At 48.0% G+C, this 14773-nt stretch overlaps 1 protein-coding gene across 3 annotated transcripts in view; it reads right to left on the bottom strand.

Annotated features, from left to right (window-relative positions):
• Positions 1-14766, bottom strand: part of SLC41A3 (solute carrier family 41 member 3) — a 32545-nt gene extending 17779 nt beyond the window's left edge. Inside the window, exons 1-3 of one of the 3 annotated variants that reach the window (XM_019536818.1) lie at positions 14627-14766; positions 13436-13753; positions 1095-1202 (exon numbers count right to left, since the gene is read on the bottom strand). In XM_019536818.1, coding sequence (XP_019392363.1) covers positions 1095-1202; positions 13436-13726 — 399 coding nt within the window. In that variant the 5' untranslated portion in view covers positions 13727-13753; positions 14627-14766. Of the gene's footprint in view, positions 1-1094; positions 1203-8902; positions 9806-13435; positions 13754-14478; positions 14539-14626 lie in introns of those variants that run through there. The other 2 variants (XM_019536817.1, XM_019536819.1) reach the window with 2 other exon arrangements.
• Between the last annotated feature and the right edge of the window lie 7 nt (positions 14767-14773).

Genomic DNA, 14773 nt, shown 5'->3' with positions numbered 1-14773 from the left:
GGGGGAAAGGGGGAATGTCAGGTTGGGGGGGCATGTAGGAGGTGTGGGGGGGACAGGGACTGCTCACATGCTAAGACCTGGCAGCTGGAGTAGAGGGTAAGGGGGAGCAGGAGGTGCATGCAGCAGAGCTCACCTTGGTGGTGCAATGCAGGTGTGGTCTGCCCTCCCCCTTCCCATCCAGCCTGTGGTTCCCTCTGCAGTGCTCCACATGGCGTGGTGCTCTGGCTGCTCCTGCCCAGGGCAGCCTGTGCCATGCTCCCACCTGCATCCGCTGGTCCTGGCCCCAGCTCCAGCCCCAGTCAGCGTGCACAGCATCCCAGCATGGCTGCTCCTGATGTGGCTGCAGCTGCCCAGGTACTGCATGGCTTCCCCTGCCTCCAGTGGCTCCTTCTCCTCCTCCTGCTCCTACTGCACCACTCCAGGCGGGCGGGGGGGGGGCGGGCTGCAGCTGGACAGCTCCTACCCCAGTGCACCAGGCTTCAGCTCCACCTCCCATCTGCCTCCCACCCATGCCGCCTGCCCAGCGCAATAAGCAGCCACCTGCAGACGGCCCAGAGGAGGGAATGTGGCTGAAAGCTGGAGCTGCAGCCCTGCATGCTGGGGCAGAAGCCCTCTGGCTACAGATTCCCCCAGCCTGGAACAGTGCAGGAGGAGGAGAAGGAGCTACTGGAGGTGCATGGAGCCAAGCAGTACCTGGGTAGCTACATCTGTACATTCCCACACCGGAAGGCTGTGTGTGGTGGTCGGGGTTGGGACTACGGCTGGGGCCAGCAGATGTGGGAGGGAGCACAGTGCCAGCCCTACGTGGGGTGCTGCAGGGGCAGCTGTGGGCTGGATCCAATCAATTGGTGGGTGCCTGTCCATAGGCCAGATCCAATCAGTTGGTGGGCTGAATCCAGCCCATGGGCCATAGGAAAACAGGGTATGAACCTTATTGACACACACGCATCCCCAGAAATAACTTATTTCTGTTTAGCAGAGGAGTCATACATACATACCCGTATACACAAGCATACATGCCATTATCAAACTTAAGACTCCAGCAGACCAAAGAAACCCTCTTTCCCATCCTCTCTGCCAAATATTACACTCACAGCAGTAGACAGTCTGGATGCCAGCGTCATTTCAAGGTTACCCTTCAGGCCAACCAAGGCAGGAACCAGGATGAAAACTTCTGTAATTGTCCGAAACACATCCCAATGCTGGAAGGAAGAAAACAGGAAGAATATCAGTCTCCTTTAATGGCATTCTCTCTGTATCTTGTGTTTCAAGTGTTTATGATTCCCCCTTCACTTCCTATTCTTCAGGGAAGAAATGCGCTGCGAAAGGACTGGCATGGTCCACCCCAGAGCCAGCTGCCTTTTGGTGGTGGGTAAAAGCTTTATGCTCTCTTGGGCAGAAAGACACCATTATATTGGTGACTGTAACTGAAACTATCATCATGCAGAGATTATCTCACCTTTTCTTGCTGTGAAGTTTTCCTGCACCCCCTCTGAGTCTGGTGCTGAACACAGTTGGAAACAGGGTGACTCATGAGTTGGATCCAGCAGGACGTTCCCTATATTCCCATCATTACCCGGGGGAAGACTTGCATCTAGCTGTCATTTCAATCCGAACACTACATTTGATGTGAAATCTCAAGCAACTTCTCTGAGTCACGCAGATGCATTGTGCACCTTACTGCAATATATCACTCAGTACTCTGGCAGATCATTTATTTCCCTGTGCTGAACTGTGGTAGGAGGTTAACCAAATCACACTGTAGCTGAAGAGGACATCAAGATCAAATGGCAGCGCAGACCAGCTTATCATAAGGCTCTGAGGTCTGCCAAGTCGTTTTTACCTTGCTCCAAGCACTGCAGCCAGAAACTCTTGTCACTGATGGGGGGCCGGGGGCAATCTGATGATCTGATAAACTGTGAGTCCAGCTGTCAAAGTCCCTCCTCATGTCACTTGTACTCAGAGGACACTCTTGCCACACACAGCCACTCAGAAACACATCAAAGCTGAATGAAGCAGATGCAATTAACCCTGACAGTGTTTTGCAGAGGTAAGTAGTCTGACATCTCCAAAAGGCTGAACAGCTGCTAACCCTGCTGATGCCATGAGGAGTTGCAGGTGTCCCTCACCATCTGAAAAATTAGCCCACAGAGCACCAAACAAACATAATTAAAAAAAATTGTGGAACACCCCTTATCAGTGACATGGCTGATGGGCAAAGTATGGATTCTGCTGCCACAGGAGGACTTATCATCCTGCAGTGATGACCTGGAAAAGATGTGTTAAAGGATGTTAAGAGCTATTGACAGTAAAAAATAAATAAAAAGAGAAAGGAGAGGAGCACAAGTCAGGCTGACAGAGATCAAAGAAAAGCAGAGGTCTTTCAGACAAGGTTCTTTGCGTAGATGTGATACCTTTTATTAGACCAGCAGAGTAGCTGTAAAAAAGTTGTTAGCAAGCTTTCAGGCGCAATCACCCTTCTTCAGGCATACAAAGTCTTTCAGAAACACTTTACCACCCAAAAAACACTCAGTTAAAGATGCTAGTGTCCCATCTCCTTAATTAAGGATGCCTGTTCTATCTTACAGAAAAAACTAGGAAAAAGATAAACCTGAAAACCTTGCGAAAAATGAGCCTTAAAAGAAAAATCACATGTACACACAACCTTGCACATTTTATGGATAAAAAGAAGCTAAACAAGTGATACAACTCCCATGTCTTTACATCTCCCATGCAGAACATGTTAGATAAGCGTGACCTTGCATTTTTAATGGTCCTGTATGAATCTGATGGGTTTTATGATCAGGTAAATTGTTATTTTTCACTAGAAAATCTCATTGGTAACTTGTCAGGGGTCAAAAGGCTTATTTTACTGTACCTAACACCCAGAACCCCAGTCATGGAGTAGGACCACACTGTGCTGGGTGCTGTACAAATGCAGGACAAAGAGAAGGTGCCTGCTCCAAAGACCTTACAATCCAAATTGCCTGGCAAAAGGAGCAAAGCTGACATGATTATACAGAGACAATCTGCAGTACCTCAGAGACAATCCTCCAGCTCAGTTTTGTGATGTTATGGAAGCATAACAGAACCATATGCAGGCCAGGCCCCCTTTACAATGGTGTTGAGGTCCAGTCCAAGCAGCCATGTGCTAGGCAATGCTGTGTGCACAGAGATGCGAGGGGCACCTGCATAAAGACAACAGAGCTAGACTTGGAATAGCAACGTCTTCATGATCCTCCTCTTCAGACTGAAGGGAAAACCAATTTTGGAGAAAAGGGAACACCCCCTTCAACACTGCAAAGCCACTGTGAGCAACAAACTCAGAGCCCAAAACCCAGGGGATCAGAAAGGAAAACTGATTCCCTTGTTTCACTGTCAATCAGTGAGGGCTGGGGTAGTTCAGGCACTAAGGTGCACAGTTGACAGCCCCAGGGTCACAAATTTGAGGCCACAGCAGAAGTGCTCCAACGAATCTGCCAATTCTGCTAAGTACCTTGTCACAACAAAAACGGAAGAAGGAAGGACTGTTGGTCAGCAGCAGAAGTCCAGAATAAATGGAGAAAAGCAAGCAACACCCAGCTCTTCCACCTCCACTCATCTCTTGAGCTTTGGGCAATCAAGGGTAGAGGTAATTTAGGTATGTGCCTTTACCCTGGACAGTGTCCCACTGGGGATGAAAAAGAAGCTTTATTCCGCATGCAGTCACTTGAAATACAATCCCCCTGGATTAAATGTTACCGTAACATAATGGGCAGAGCCACAAGGCCCTGCAAGGTCTGTGCCTCTCTGACACCGTCAGGCAGCTTGGAGGTCAACACGACCAGCGGACTGGAAATTCCTACCGTGTCAGAATTGGCATCGAGATACGCTCAACGCCCCAATGCCTCAGGCACAAACAGGTAAAAGCGGCGTGGCCAGGATGCTGAAGCACTCTAGTGCTCTTCAGAGGATACAACAGACCCTGAGGAGCTGCTACCAGTCAATGCAACTTAGAGCAGCCTTGAGGCTGCTCTTAAATTGTCCCAGGTCTGAACTCTTCTCTGTTCAATCCCAATGCAGAAAGGTGATTTATAGCTTTATTCCCACCCCCACCTCTCAAGCTGAAGACTCGTCCCTCTAATTTAGATATGTAATAATGGCATTCAAAATTAACAGATTAATCTGCATACAGCCCTCCATCTTTATGATAACCTAAAATTCAAAGCTGCTCGCTGTGCCAAATTCAGCCTTAAAATAGGCAAAGGAAAAAAATGCAAGGACATTTACAGTGCAGTAATGAGACCTACTGATTTCCCACCTGGTCTCATGTTTGACCCAAGAGCCATCTCATTTCTTCATTTCCTCCATATTTGAATCTCTCTTGCCTACGGCTGTCCAAATGGCAGCCCACAGGGAGCCCAGGGAGTGGGGCAGTGCAGCAGGCTGCATAGGGAGGGGGAAAAATCAAACTCACATGGCAAAGTGAAAGGGATACACAGTTCAACAGTGGGGCAGGTGCCCAGTGCAGCCCACATGGGTACCCAGTGAAGCAGGAGGTGGACAGAGCAGCCATGAGGCGTGCAGCTTGGTGGCCTGTACCTCACCTGGTGCAAGCCCCATGGTATGACCCTTAGGGACTTAGAAGTTGGGCAGCCTTGCTCTAACCCATTGCTGCTATTTAGCATGTAACTGGCAGAGCACATAGGATGCAGCTAAAGATGCAGTTGCTTCTACCACATCCACCTGGAACTGGAATAAGCCCTGATTTGGAAGCTGCTCCTCTAAACGCCTCTGTTTCTGCTAGTTTTAAAAGGGCCCTGGAATGCATGTGAAAGCTTTCTCTCCCCAAACTGTTATCACCACCACTCAGCTGATGATTACAGGAAACTGCATAGCTTCTCTGGATGACTACACTCACAGGTGGAAGAAAAGTTGTTATTAATAGTATCCCAAACTAGAAGCCTCCAGGGGCAGAGGCACATACCTTCCCATCTTTCTCCTCTCCCGCCTCCCACTCCTCCCCACCCCGTTTGGCTCACAGTTGCTAAAATAACTCATGGACAGCCTTGACTCCTTTGAAATCAGTGACAAAACTCCTGTTGACTTCAACAGGGTTAAAACTTCCTGGCCTCCAGCAGAAATAATATTAAGCTCCTCACTGCTGGGGGCTACTGGCTTTTGAGAGCCCCATGTGGATATATATATATAACCCATTGGCTGACTCCATTTATCTAAGTGGAGTAGGAGATGACTTGCATCACATGAGGATCTGGGGAGTCTGTTCAACTCAAGAATTCATGCTGCTATTATTAAGTAATTATTTTTGTGCAAATTACTATCATGAATGCTTCTGCCAATATCTACGCCAGGGGTAGGCAACCCCCAGCATGCGTGCCAGAGTGTGGCACCCACGTTTTGCTCGGCACGCATGCCTTGGGGCAGACGGCAGGGAAGGGCCCTGCCATAACAAGGATTGGGCCCCTCGTTGCTCCCCCACTGTCTGCCCCTGGCACACCAGCATCTTACCAGTCAAGGTTGTGGGTGCTTTTGGCACTCTGCCCAAAAACACTACTGACCCCTGATCTATGCACTTTGCTGACAAGCCTCCAACTTTGACCCATATGGGTAGGGAGAGAGAACACTTAACTTTAACAACTGTGTTTCGACCAACAATTGTATGCTAGGAATGTGGCTGGGAGTAGAAAAGCCAGTATCTTCCCATTTCTCAGGAGGTACCGGTAGGAAATATAGAGAGTGGAAAATTACTAGGAGCAAGAGAAAGAGATAGGGGTGATAATGGAGCACTTTAAATAGGACTCACAGGGGAAAGACTATAAGAGATGTATAGAAAGTGCTGAGCAGGTGACGGGAAGAATGGATAGGCTTTTACAGGAAGGGGGTCCTTGGTATTACTGTGGGAATAATTCAGGTTAAGGAATAAACATTGGGCACATCCACATATGCAAATAATGTGACTGAATATACTCCAGCTCAAATTGAGTTACTGTCTACACGTGCATTTAAGTGCAGTAATTTACTGTGCTGCTGGATACCACTTGTATCTAATGGGACTATCCAATAGCACAGTAAATTAGTCTACTGTACCCTAATTGCCGTGCACGTGTAGATGGTGACATTTTACTGCGCAGTAAAGTGTCTCATGTCAACATGCCCATTATGAATAGCCTGCTGGCCTGAAGACAGTCAGACTCCGAAGGCAATACTTCAAGCCTATTACAGGTCCAAAGGAAATGATAAGCTAAATGAAAGGGCAGGTTTCTAGGAAGTTTGCTGTTTCCTAATTGTCTTGTGCTTTATCTTTTATATTAGAAGCAATGTTGTCTTCAGGAACGCTATGGAAAGCCTATCTGTGTCTGCTTGCTTGTGCCTACAGAAGGCTCCTGAAGGGTTACGCTCTAAACATCCAATGGGAGTCTGGAAAAGAGTGTGCTAAGTTATGGGAGGGGAATCTGCAAGAGGTATCAAGTTATGGGTTCCAGCTCACTGCAGGGGGCCTAGATTTAGGGCCTGAACATCCCCAGTGTGCATACAGGCCCCAAGAAAAGGCAATGTCTGGACTGTGTGCAAATTCAGAGGCTTAAAATGCCTGACGATCTGGTGAGAAGTCAAGGGTGGGGGGGATTCAGACTAGCATTTTTCCCAGTCATTCAGCAACTGGACAAGAGGAAGAGGCACCTCCTCTAGCAGATCTGCTTAAGAATCCTTCAGCAAAGTGAGTTTTCACTGAAAAATCCCAGTGTCAAAACTGAAACATATGGGTTTTAGGCATACCTAGGTTGGTACTCACCTGGGCACTTGCCTGGAACGTAGGAAAGCTAGATTCAAGCCCCTAGTCTGAGTCAGGCTGTTTGCTTTTCTAGGGTGAAGGATAGCCAAGGGAGATCCATCCACTACAAACCTGATCTCAGCTTCATCCAATGCATAATGTGAAACCTTTTTCAATCCTGAAGAGTTCTGCAGGCCAGGAAACACCTTTCCCACCCAGCTTTCATCACTCAGGCCCCCAAAATTACAGGGTCAGTCTTTACAATGCAGACTCACAACGTAAGGGCAGTGCATGTACTCATGTACTCTCATTTCAACTATGAAGGCACTGCTTGTTGGATCTTGTTCACATCTCCCTAACAAAGAAATAGGAGGGGATTTTAGAGGACACTTTGTTATAGCAATTGAAAATCCATTACAAGACTCCTAAGTGTCAGAGCATCTTCTGCAAAAGTATCAGATTGTCTTCTGCAATGGAGCAGGATGCACAGGTGACAAGGGCTAGAAAATGCCTCTGAATTCAGTAAGGCTCAGTGTAGTGATGTCATTGCCTCATGATGTCATGGCCTGTCTTGTGTCTGATGATGTTTTGGGATCTGACTTATGATGGCTGACTGTCTGGCACTGGTAATGCCGGAGTCTGACCAAGTAATACCTCCTCAAAGCTTTCATACTGATTAGCGGTGCCTTCACTTTGCCTCTAAGCAGTCAGTTTCATTGCCCAATTTCTCCTCTTCCTAAGAACTGGAAACAGCGTTATAAAAATCTTATCCTATTGTTTTGCTGAAATTCCCAAGAGTGTAACAGAGAAAGTACAAGAATAGCCTGGACTCAAGTATTTATACAACCCATGCAATATGCATGCATCCAACACACAATATATGTTTTCTATCCAAACCAATACAAAGCTACAGCAGCATGCTAGAGCAGGGCCTGCTTTCTGACAAGTGCAATGGACACAAGTCTATATTACCAGGCTGGGGGAGGATTAGTGCAGTGCCTCTTTCCTGCTCTGACCTCTAAGGCTGCATGGTGGGGAGGGTGGGGGATGGAAAAGCCAGGGAACTCTTGTAATGCTACAAGGCAGGTTTGTGCTGAGGCCCAGAGCACATGTTGGTGAAGGCAGATAAGGAGTGCACGGTGTATCCTATACAGTACACACTAACTGGAGAGCATATTCTCAAGTTAACCCCCTTTCTTTGCCACTCCTCACATTCCCTTTGATCCAGTTTGTTCTTTGCACTCTTTGCTTTCTCTTGTTCGTGTGAAAAAGCAAAATGCTGCTTTCCCAAACACTTAGGTGCCCTTGAGTGAGTCCTGCTGGGGTGCAAATGCCAGAAAAACCAACATGCTCCCACTTGCTTCAAGCGCTACAACTATGCTTGCGAAGCCATACCAGCAATCTGATCTACAGATCTACCCACATTAGACACCCAAACAAGATCAAATTGTGAGTTTCTATTTGTGCTGCTCGCTGGATTTTGATCTCAGATACTATGGTGCAAGTCCAGCCTGACTCCAGTGAGGTCAATATGGGGGACTCTAAATTTACATCCATGCCACGAGGTCAAACCTGCCCTGGAATCCAGAGTCTGGTGCATTCTAGTCTTTTTAAGTTACTGCTCTGCCGGTATTGTCAAGATAATCCACATTCCTCCTCACTTTGAGAACTGCAATGGATACAAGAGGTTGTTCTCAGAGAACTAACTTGCTTCAAAATGTGAAGAACAATTTGCCACCACCATAGCTTGGAACTGCATATTGATGACAACTGTCTTGCAAGAAATGAATGCACTGTAGCATCCGCTTGATTCCAGTGCTAGGGATTGGTACAGTTTCACCCACGCTGCTCCCCATATTCTGCCTGGATGCAGTATGTACCTAGGATACAACCTGTCCAGCAGCCCATTCCTGAATATGAAGCTACATACTGTGTTTAGGACAGCCCTTCCTATGTACTGCCACAAAGCAGATACTCTTCAAGCCTCAAGGACTATAATGCTTATTGGACTGCATGGCCCACCACACAAGGTCAGCAAATGGGTTTTCAAGGTCAGCAAATGGGTTTTCAAGGTCACCCAAGCAAACCAGCTCTCTACCCCTGCTACAAAGCTGCTTGGTCACACATACATACTTGAACAACGTCCATCAACAGGCCGGCAGCCACCATGCCCAAACCAGCCAAAAGGAATGGTATGAAAATCTGTGAGGCGATGGAGAAGGATGTCTCTGGAAGAAATCCATTGGCTGACCTGGTCAGCTGACAGGTAAAACCTCTCAGTTTCTTCCCATGGAAGCACAGCTCCAACTGCAGTTGGGTGACCACCATGGTCAAATGGTGTTAACCCATTCTCAACAGGCTGATCGGCAGGAAAAGCAAGGAATCACCCAGGCAGCTCACAGCAGCTTTCTCCGGAGTTCAAAGACACAGTTCCTCTGACCCACACCAATGCTGCTAAGCTCCTTTAGCTTCACCTCCTTCACCCTGCAGAAGAGCTTTCCAAAGCACTGGGACAAGGTTATCTTCTATAATCAGTTCAACTTGATTGAGCTCAGGCTGCTGCAGCCTTCAAGGAAGATATTTCTCTGTGTTATCTCAAGAGAAGTTCAAAAGTGGGAAAAGAAAGATCGCAGAGATGTTTGGGGATAAACAGTCGTAAGTCCACACCTCCTTCCACTACCACCACTTCAGCAAGAACCAGAAAGACCTGTTCATGCTATGGCATTAGATGAGCAACAGGTCATGCAGAAATGCCTCAGCATACTCCACGAGGCTTGTGTCCTTTCTCCTCGGCTTATATTCCTTGTCCGGAGGCAGCATGCCTTTGGCAGGATGGTTTAATATATAAGCCCATGCTGAACTAGCCCTAGTTCTTTCAGTCCCACCATGTGCTGTGTTGATCTTCTCTCACCAGACCAAGGCCCGGGCAATGGGGAGTTAACACGCAGGTTTGACTTCAATCTCCTTCAAGATAAGGAAAGGTCACCAAGAACATGTCCACACTTGTTACGGCCACCAGCATGCTTCAGGTCCCATCTGGAAAGGCAGCAAAGCTATACCTGGTATGAAAGTTTGTTGCTCCCAGCCCCTTCTCTTCTCCAGTCTCATCTGTGTGTATAAGCTCAGGGCATAATGATCAGTTTTTGCTGGCTCTATCTCTGACTTTCAAAAAAAAAAAATTCCATAGGACCAGCCAATGAGCTTCACATGTGAACGCTCTTATCTGCTGTCATCACTTCAACTTTCAGCTACTTTGCAAAGGCCAAGATAAGAGTTACTGCAGGAGCTTAGTTAAGGTAGTTCTCTAAACTCACTAGGCCACAGGAGAACAAAAGGGAATATTTCCAGTGGTTACTGCATGCTTCCCCTTCCTGTCCTCCATGGTAAAGCAGCACCCCTGCACAGGGCAGAATGGCCATTCTGTTCCACGCCAGAGGTGGTTTCATCTCCTGTTTAAACGTGAAGTGGCTAGATGCGCTGGCACAAGCTTGTCCACCTGGACTACAAACCCAAATGAAAATGTATGTAAAATCAGAGGGGAGGAAGGCCGGTATCTGTTGGGGCTCTTGCGTAATAGTTTGGACAGCACACTAGAATCTTAGGGTCTAAAGGTTATTTCCAATGAAGGAGGGTCCAGATGACACAAGGGACTGGAATATAAGGTACTTTCACTAGGCAGCTGCTGGTTCAAAGCCAGTCAGTAGCAACAGACACCTACAGCTGTTCAGTGGCTCGTGTGAGAAGTCTGTCCAGACTCTAGCGTTCAAAGCCAAGATTAAAAAAGACTCCTCACCAATATACCTGGCAATTACTGGTCCTGGAGAGTCATAGCAAGGAGGCATAAGGATGAGTGGGATGCGGAGTCCAACCAGAGAAGCTCTTACTACCCACTGCCCCATGCTGCAATCGGCTTCTTCTCACCTACAGCTTCAAGGTAAGAGGGAGAAGCTCTCAGCAAAAGCCCCAGGGGCTCTGAGTTGCCTTGTCAGCCATTTCAGGATTTTAGGGGTTCGATAATCTGTCAACAGAGTCATAAAGTATCAATACATATTACAGACTGGTTGCTTGTTCCCAGATGAAAGCCTTGGTAGGAGGAAAGTGTCAGACTGTTTGAAAGACCCAACTGCCATAAAAAGAAAAAGCAGCTAGTACAGCCTTTCCTAAAGCCCTGGCAGGCTGGGGTGAATGAGTTTATCACGCTCTCATCTCTCTCTATTACTAAGCAAGCACCATAAAATCCCTCCAACTGGCAAATCAACATGCAAAGAAGGTAATGAAATCAGATGACGTGCATGCACGCTAGTTTTTTATTATACACTTAAGGTACCTCTGACAACATCACAGATCCAGCACCTTACTTCACCAAACACAAGAGGTTCAACCGGGTGATGCCCAAATTGTTCAGACTCTACTGTCTTTCCGCTGCATGTGTGGACATTGTCTAGTACAACGGAGCCCTGACTGGGTCCTCTATCCACTACCGTGATACAAAGAAATGTCTAAGGAATAAGGTGACTGGCAGCACTAACAGGAACACAAAGACGGACAGAAAATGCCAAAGGACAAGCTTTCAAACCTTTTTTGTTTACACATGACTTCTCTTTGCTGCAGAACAGGCACGGCTATGCTGCCAGGCTGCCCTCACAATGCACTGTGATAATGGCACTAAGTTTTCTTCATATTGTGGCTGCCTCTTTAAGCCATTGTCCATGTTTAAGACTATTTCTGGTTCAGTGCCACCTTGGGCCGCGTGGGCCACAAGTACATAGGGAAGAAAGCCATGCTGGGGCACTGAGGAAGCTGTGAACTTCCTTTTTCACTCAGCAGAAGCAGAAAGAGACCTGGCTGGCATGTGACACAAAAGGGAGGAAGACTCCAAACAGCAGAGAAACAGTACACCCAAGCAGGGCACGTTCACTCACAAGGTTTCACTGCACCAGCAGCTGATGTGCTTGTCTTTCCATGAAGGGGCAGATTTCATCCCTAACTACTGAGGGACTAGGCACAAAGAGGATGGATATGATGGACTGCTATTTACACATAAACTAGTCATTTGTAACATCAGCTAGGTACAGGGTTTGCTGCACTCCTGCCTCAACCACTGGGGCCGTGGTGCTGTGGACTGCTCAACAACTCAGCAGAGGGCTGCATTTTTAAACATACTTTGCCCAGACCTACCTGTCTGCTCTGTAAAGCCATTGTGCACTTCCAGATGGCAAGATAAACATGCCATTTATATCCAGCGTTAGCTATTAATGGACAGAAATTAAAAATGAAACCAAGCCTTCCGTCTGTTAGATTGGTGCTAAAGGTGACAAAAAAAAAGTTTGATCTTTGATATTATAGCACAGTGCCCTTGTTCCTGTTCGTGTAAGAGTGGATAGCGTGAGCTGCAGTTTAGAGCACATTAAGGTGAGCTGAGGACACTGTGACCACCTTAATTGGTCATGGCCCCTGCATTTACAGGCTTTACTGCTCTTACAGCTTAAGGAGGTCAATTAAGGGCTAACGATGAAGGGGAAAAGTTTCAGTCCAGCAAAAACTGTCAGTGCAGACACAGGGCTTTCAGTGTCATCATATCAGATAATGAAGGGGCAGCATGACCTCATAGCTTGTTAATCAAATACACAAGGGAGGGAAAAAGCAATGCATAACTGAAAGAGAGTCACTTCTTAGCAATAATACATTTGAGAGTCCTATGGAAATAAACAGTAAGCATATGTTGACTAAAGACAGTTCTTAGCTGCTAAGCAATTTTGTGCTGCAAAGGCAAGCTTTGATTAAGACCATCACAGAAAATGTATTTCCCTTGTGGGACAGAGACCCATACTGCCACCATCAGAAGTCCCTAAAAAGGAATATGAAGATGAACACGATGTTTATCAAGGTAGACACAGCACTAACAAGAGTGCTGGGCAATTCCAGCTCCTTATTTTGCCCAAAGGACTTGGAAATACCTCTGTGATGCTTGTGACACCCTGGCCTCATTTACACGAGATGCTACTGCACAGTAGCATCAGAAAAAACCCATGCAGGGACACTGCTGCGCAGTAATGCCAGTTACTGTGCAGTCACTTAGTACTTGGTTATGCAAGTACACAAGTACTTAGTTACACAAGTAGTAAATGACCGCGCAGTAACAACTGCACACTCTCCTGCTTGTGTAGATGCAACCCCTGAGACAGAACATGTTACAATGAGCCGCAAACGGGCAGGGACTTACTATACGTCACCTGCTCTGCATGTAACTGAGTGCCTGCTCTGACCCTGAGGGAAGTAAAGTTGAGCCAGGGCAGCTTAGCCTTGCTTCACTGAGGAGGCATAAGCTATCCTGATTTAGCCTGTGCTTACCACAGGGTAAGAGCATGTCAACAGACTGTTACCCTAAAGCTTCTGATATATAGCAAATCCTCACCCCCTTTTGTCCAGACCTTGAGTCTTCAAAGGAGGTGAAGGGCAAGACATTAGAGAGGCCCGGCCTTGTGACACTGTTCTAGCAGCAGCGGGCTGATAATGGTCTAGAACTGAGAAGGTGATATCCAAAAATGGGGAAGACTCTCCCACATCTATCCAATCTCTGGTAATCCTCCTTCCCTTGGAAAGGCCTATGCTCTGAATCCTGGAATAATTCACAATGCCCATTGAGAAAGAGACTGTCTCCCTTACCTGAACGTAATCCAAAACCATCCCGGCCAAGACCATGCCGAGGCCTGCTAACAGGTAGGGCAGGAGCACCTGCAGACAAACGGCAACAGCTGATTCTTCGTGTAGTCTTCCCATAGCCACTTTCTCTTCGGCTGGCTGTTTTTGCTGCGAGACCAAAGGGACATCCTCTGCCTCCTGGCTGCCAAGTCGGCTGTCTCTGTGTTTACCCTTGTTCTTTGCTTTGTGCCTGGACCGCTCTCCATTTTTAGTCCTGCCCTCCTTTCTCCTCTGCCGAGCTTCCTCCCCTTTCATCCTGACTCTTCCAAGTCCAGGGACTTTCTGCAGAACACAACAATGTGAGGTGTCATGAGAGGCAGCAACCTCTGGATCTGAAAAAGTCCCAAGGGTTTCCCTCTGCACCATTAGCTTAAAGGCAAAATGCCACCTGCTCCTCTCAGGGGAGACACAGAGGACCTGAATGTGTGTTGGTCAGCTTTCATTCAGCCTCCTGTTTCAGGCCACTGATTTCCCTCTCCATGACCCCACCTGACATGGGGTTGGACTTCTGTCATCTCTCCCAGCTCCATGCTGCCAACAGTCACCTTATTCCCAGTGGCTTTGAGGAGGGGACCCAGAGGCACCCGGCATGGGACTGGCTGAGGGGTCTGGCAGGCTGCACTCAACAGGGCAGTACCAGTGGGCAAGCATCAGCCGACAATCAGATATTAGAGTCTCAGATATTATATATATTAAAATATAGCTATATTCTGTAGATATAGATATATATCTAGATCGATTGATCGATCATCTATCTATCTAGTATGTCCAATTTAGGTGGTCCCTCTCTTGGGCACCTTTCCTAATACACACAAAGCCAGGAACCCTATGATTCCAGCCCACCACCCGTGCCTGCCCGTGATGCTCCATTCGGGGTAAATCTCGAGGCAGTGCGAATGGCCAGCAGTGACACCAATGCAGCCCCGGAGCCCTGTCTCCGTCCGGCAGCACGGCCCACCGCCCGTGCTGGCAGGCTCATCAAAGCCCCCAGCCCTACCACGACTGACCCAGTGCAGCGGGGAGGCACTCGGATACAAGCACCTGGCACACATCTGGGGCGCAAGGGCACAGCTGGGGGAGGAGCATACAGCTGTGGAGGAAGAACAGCAGCTGGCCCCAAGCCAAGCATTGCCCACGCCCAATGCGGGCACTCACCCAGCTCCTTTGTCCTTCCTCGTGGGGCCCTAGCGCCCCCCGGCGCCCTGGGGCGGCGCGGCCCGCATCTGGAGCGCATGCAAATGAGGGAGGCGCGCGGCGCACATCTGGAGCGGCGGCGGCCCCGCGCGGAGCGGAAAAGGAAGC

Source organism: Crocodylus porosus, unplaced genomic scaffold (assembly GCF_001723895.1).
Source record: "Crocodylus porosus isolate Cpor-Errol unplaced genomic scaffold, CroPor_comp1, whole genome shotgun sequence".
Taxonomy (NCBI): Eukaryota; Metazoa; Chordata; order Crocodylia; family Crocodylidae; genus Crocodylus; species Crocodylus porosus.
This window is presented reverse-complemented; position numbering and strand designations above follow the sequence as displayed.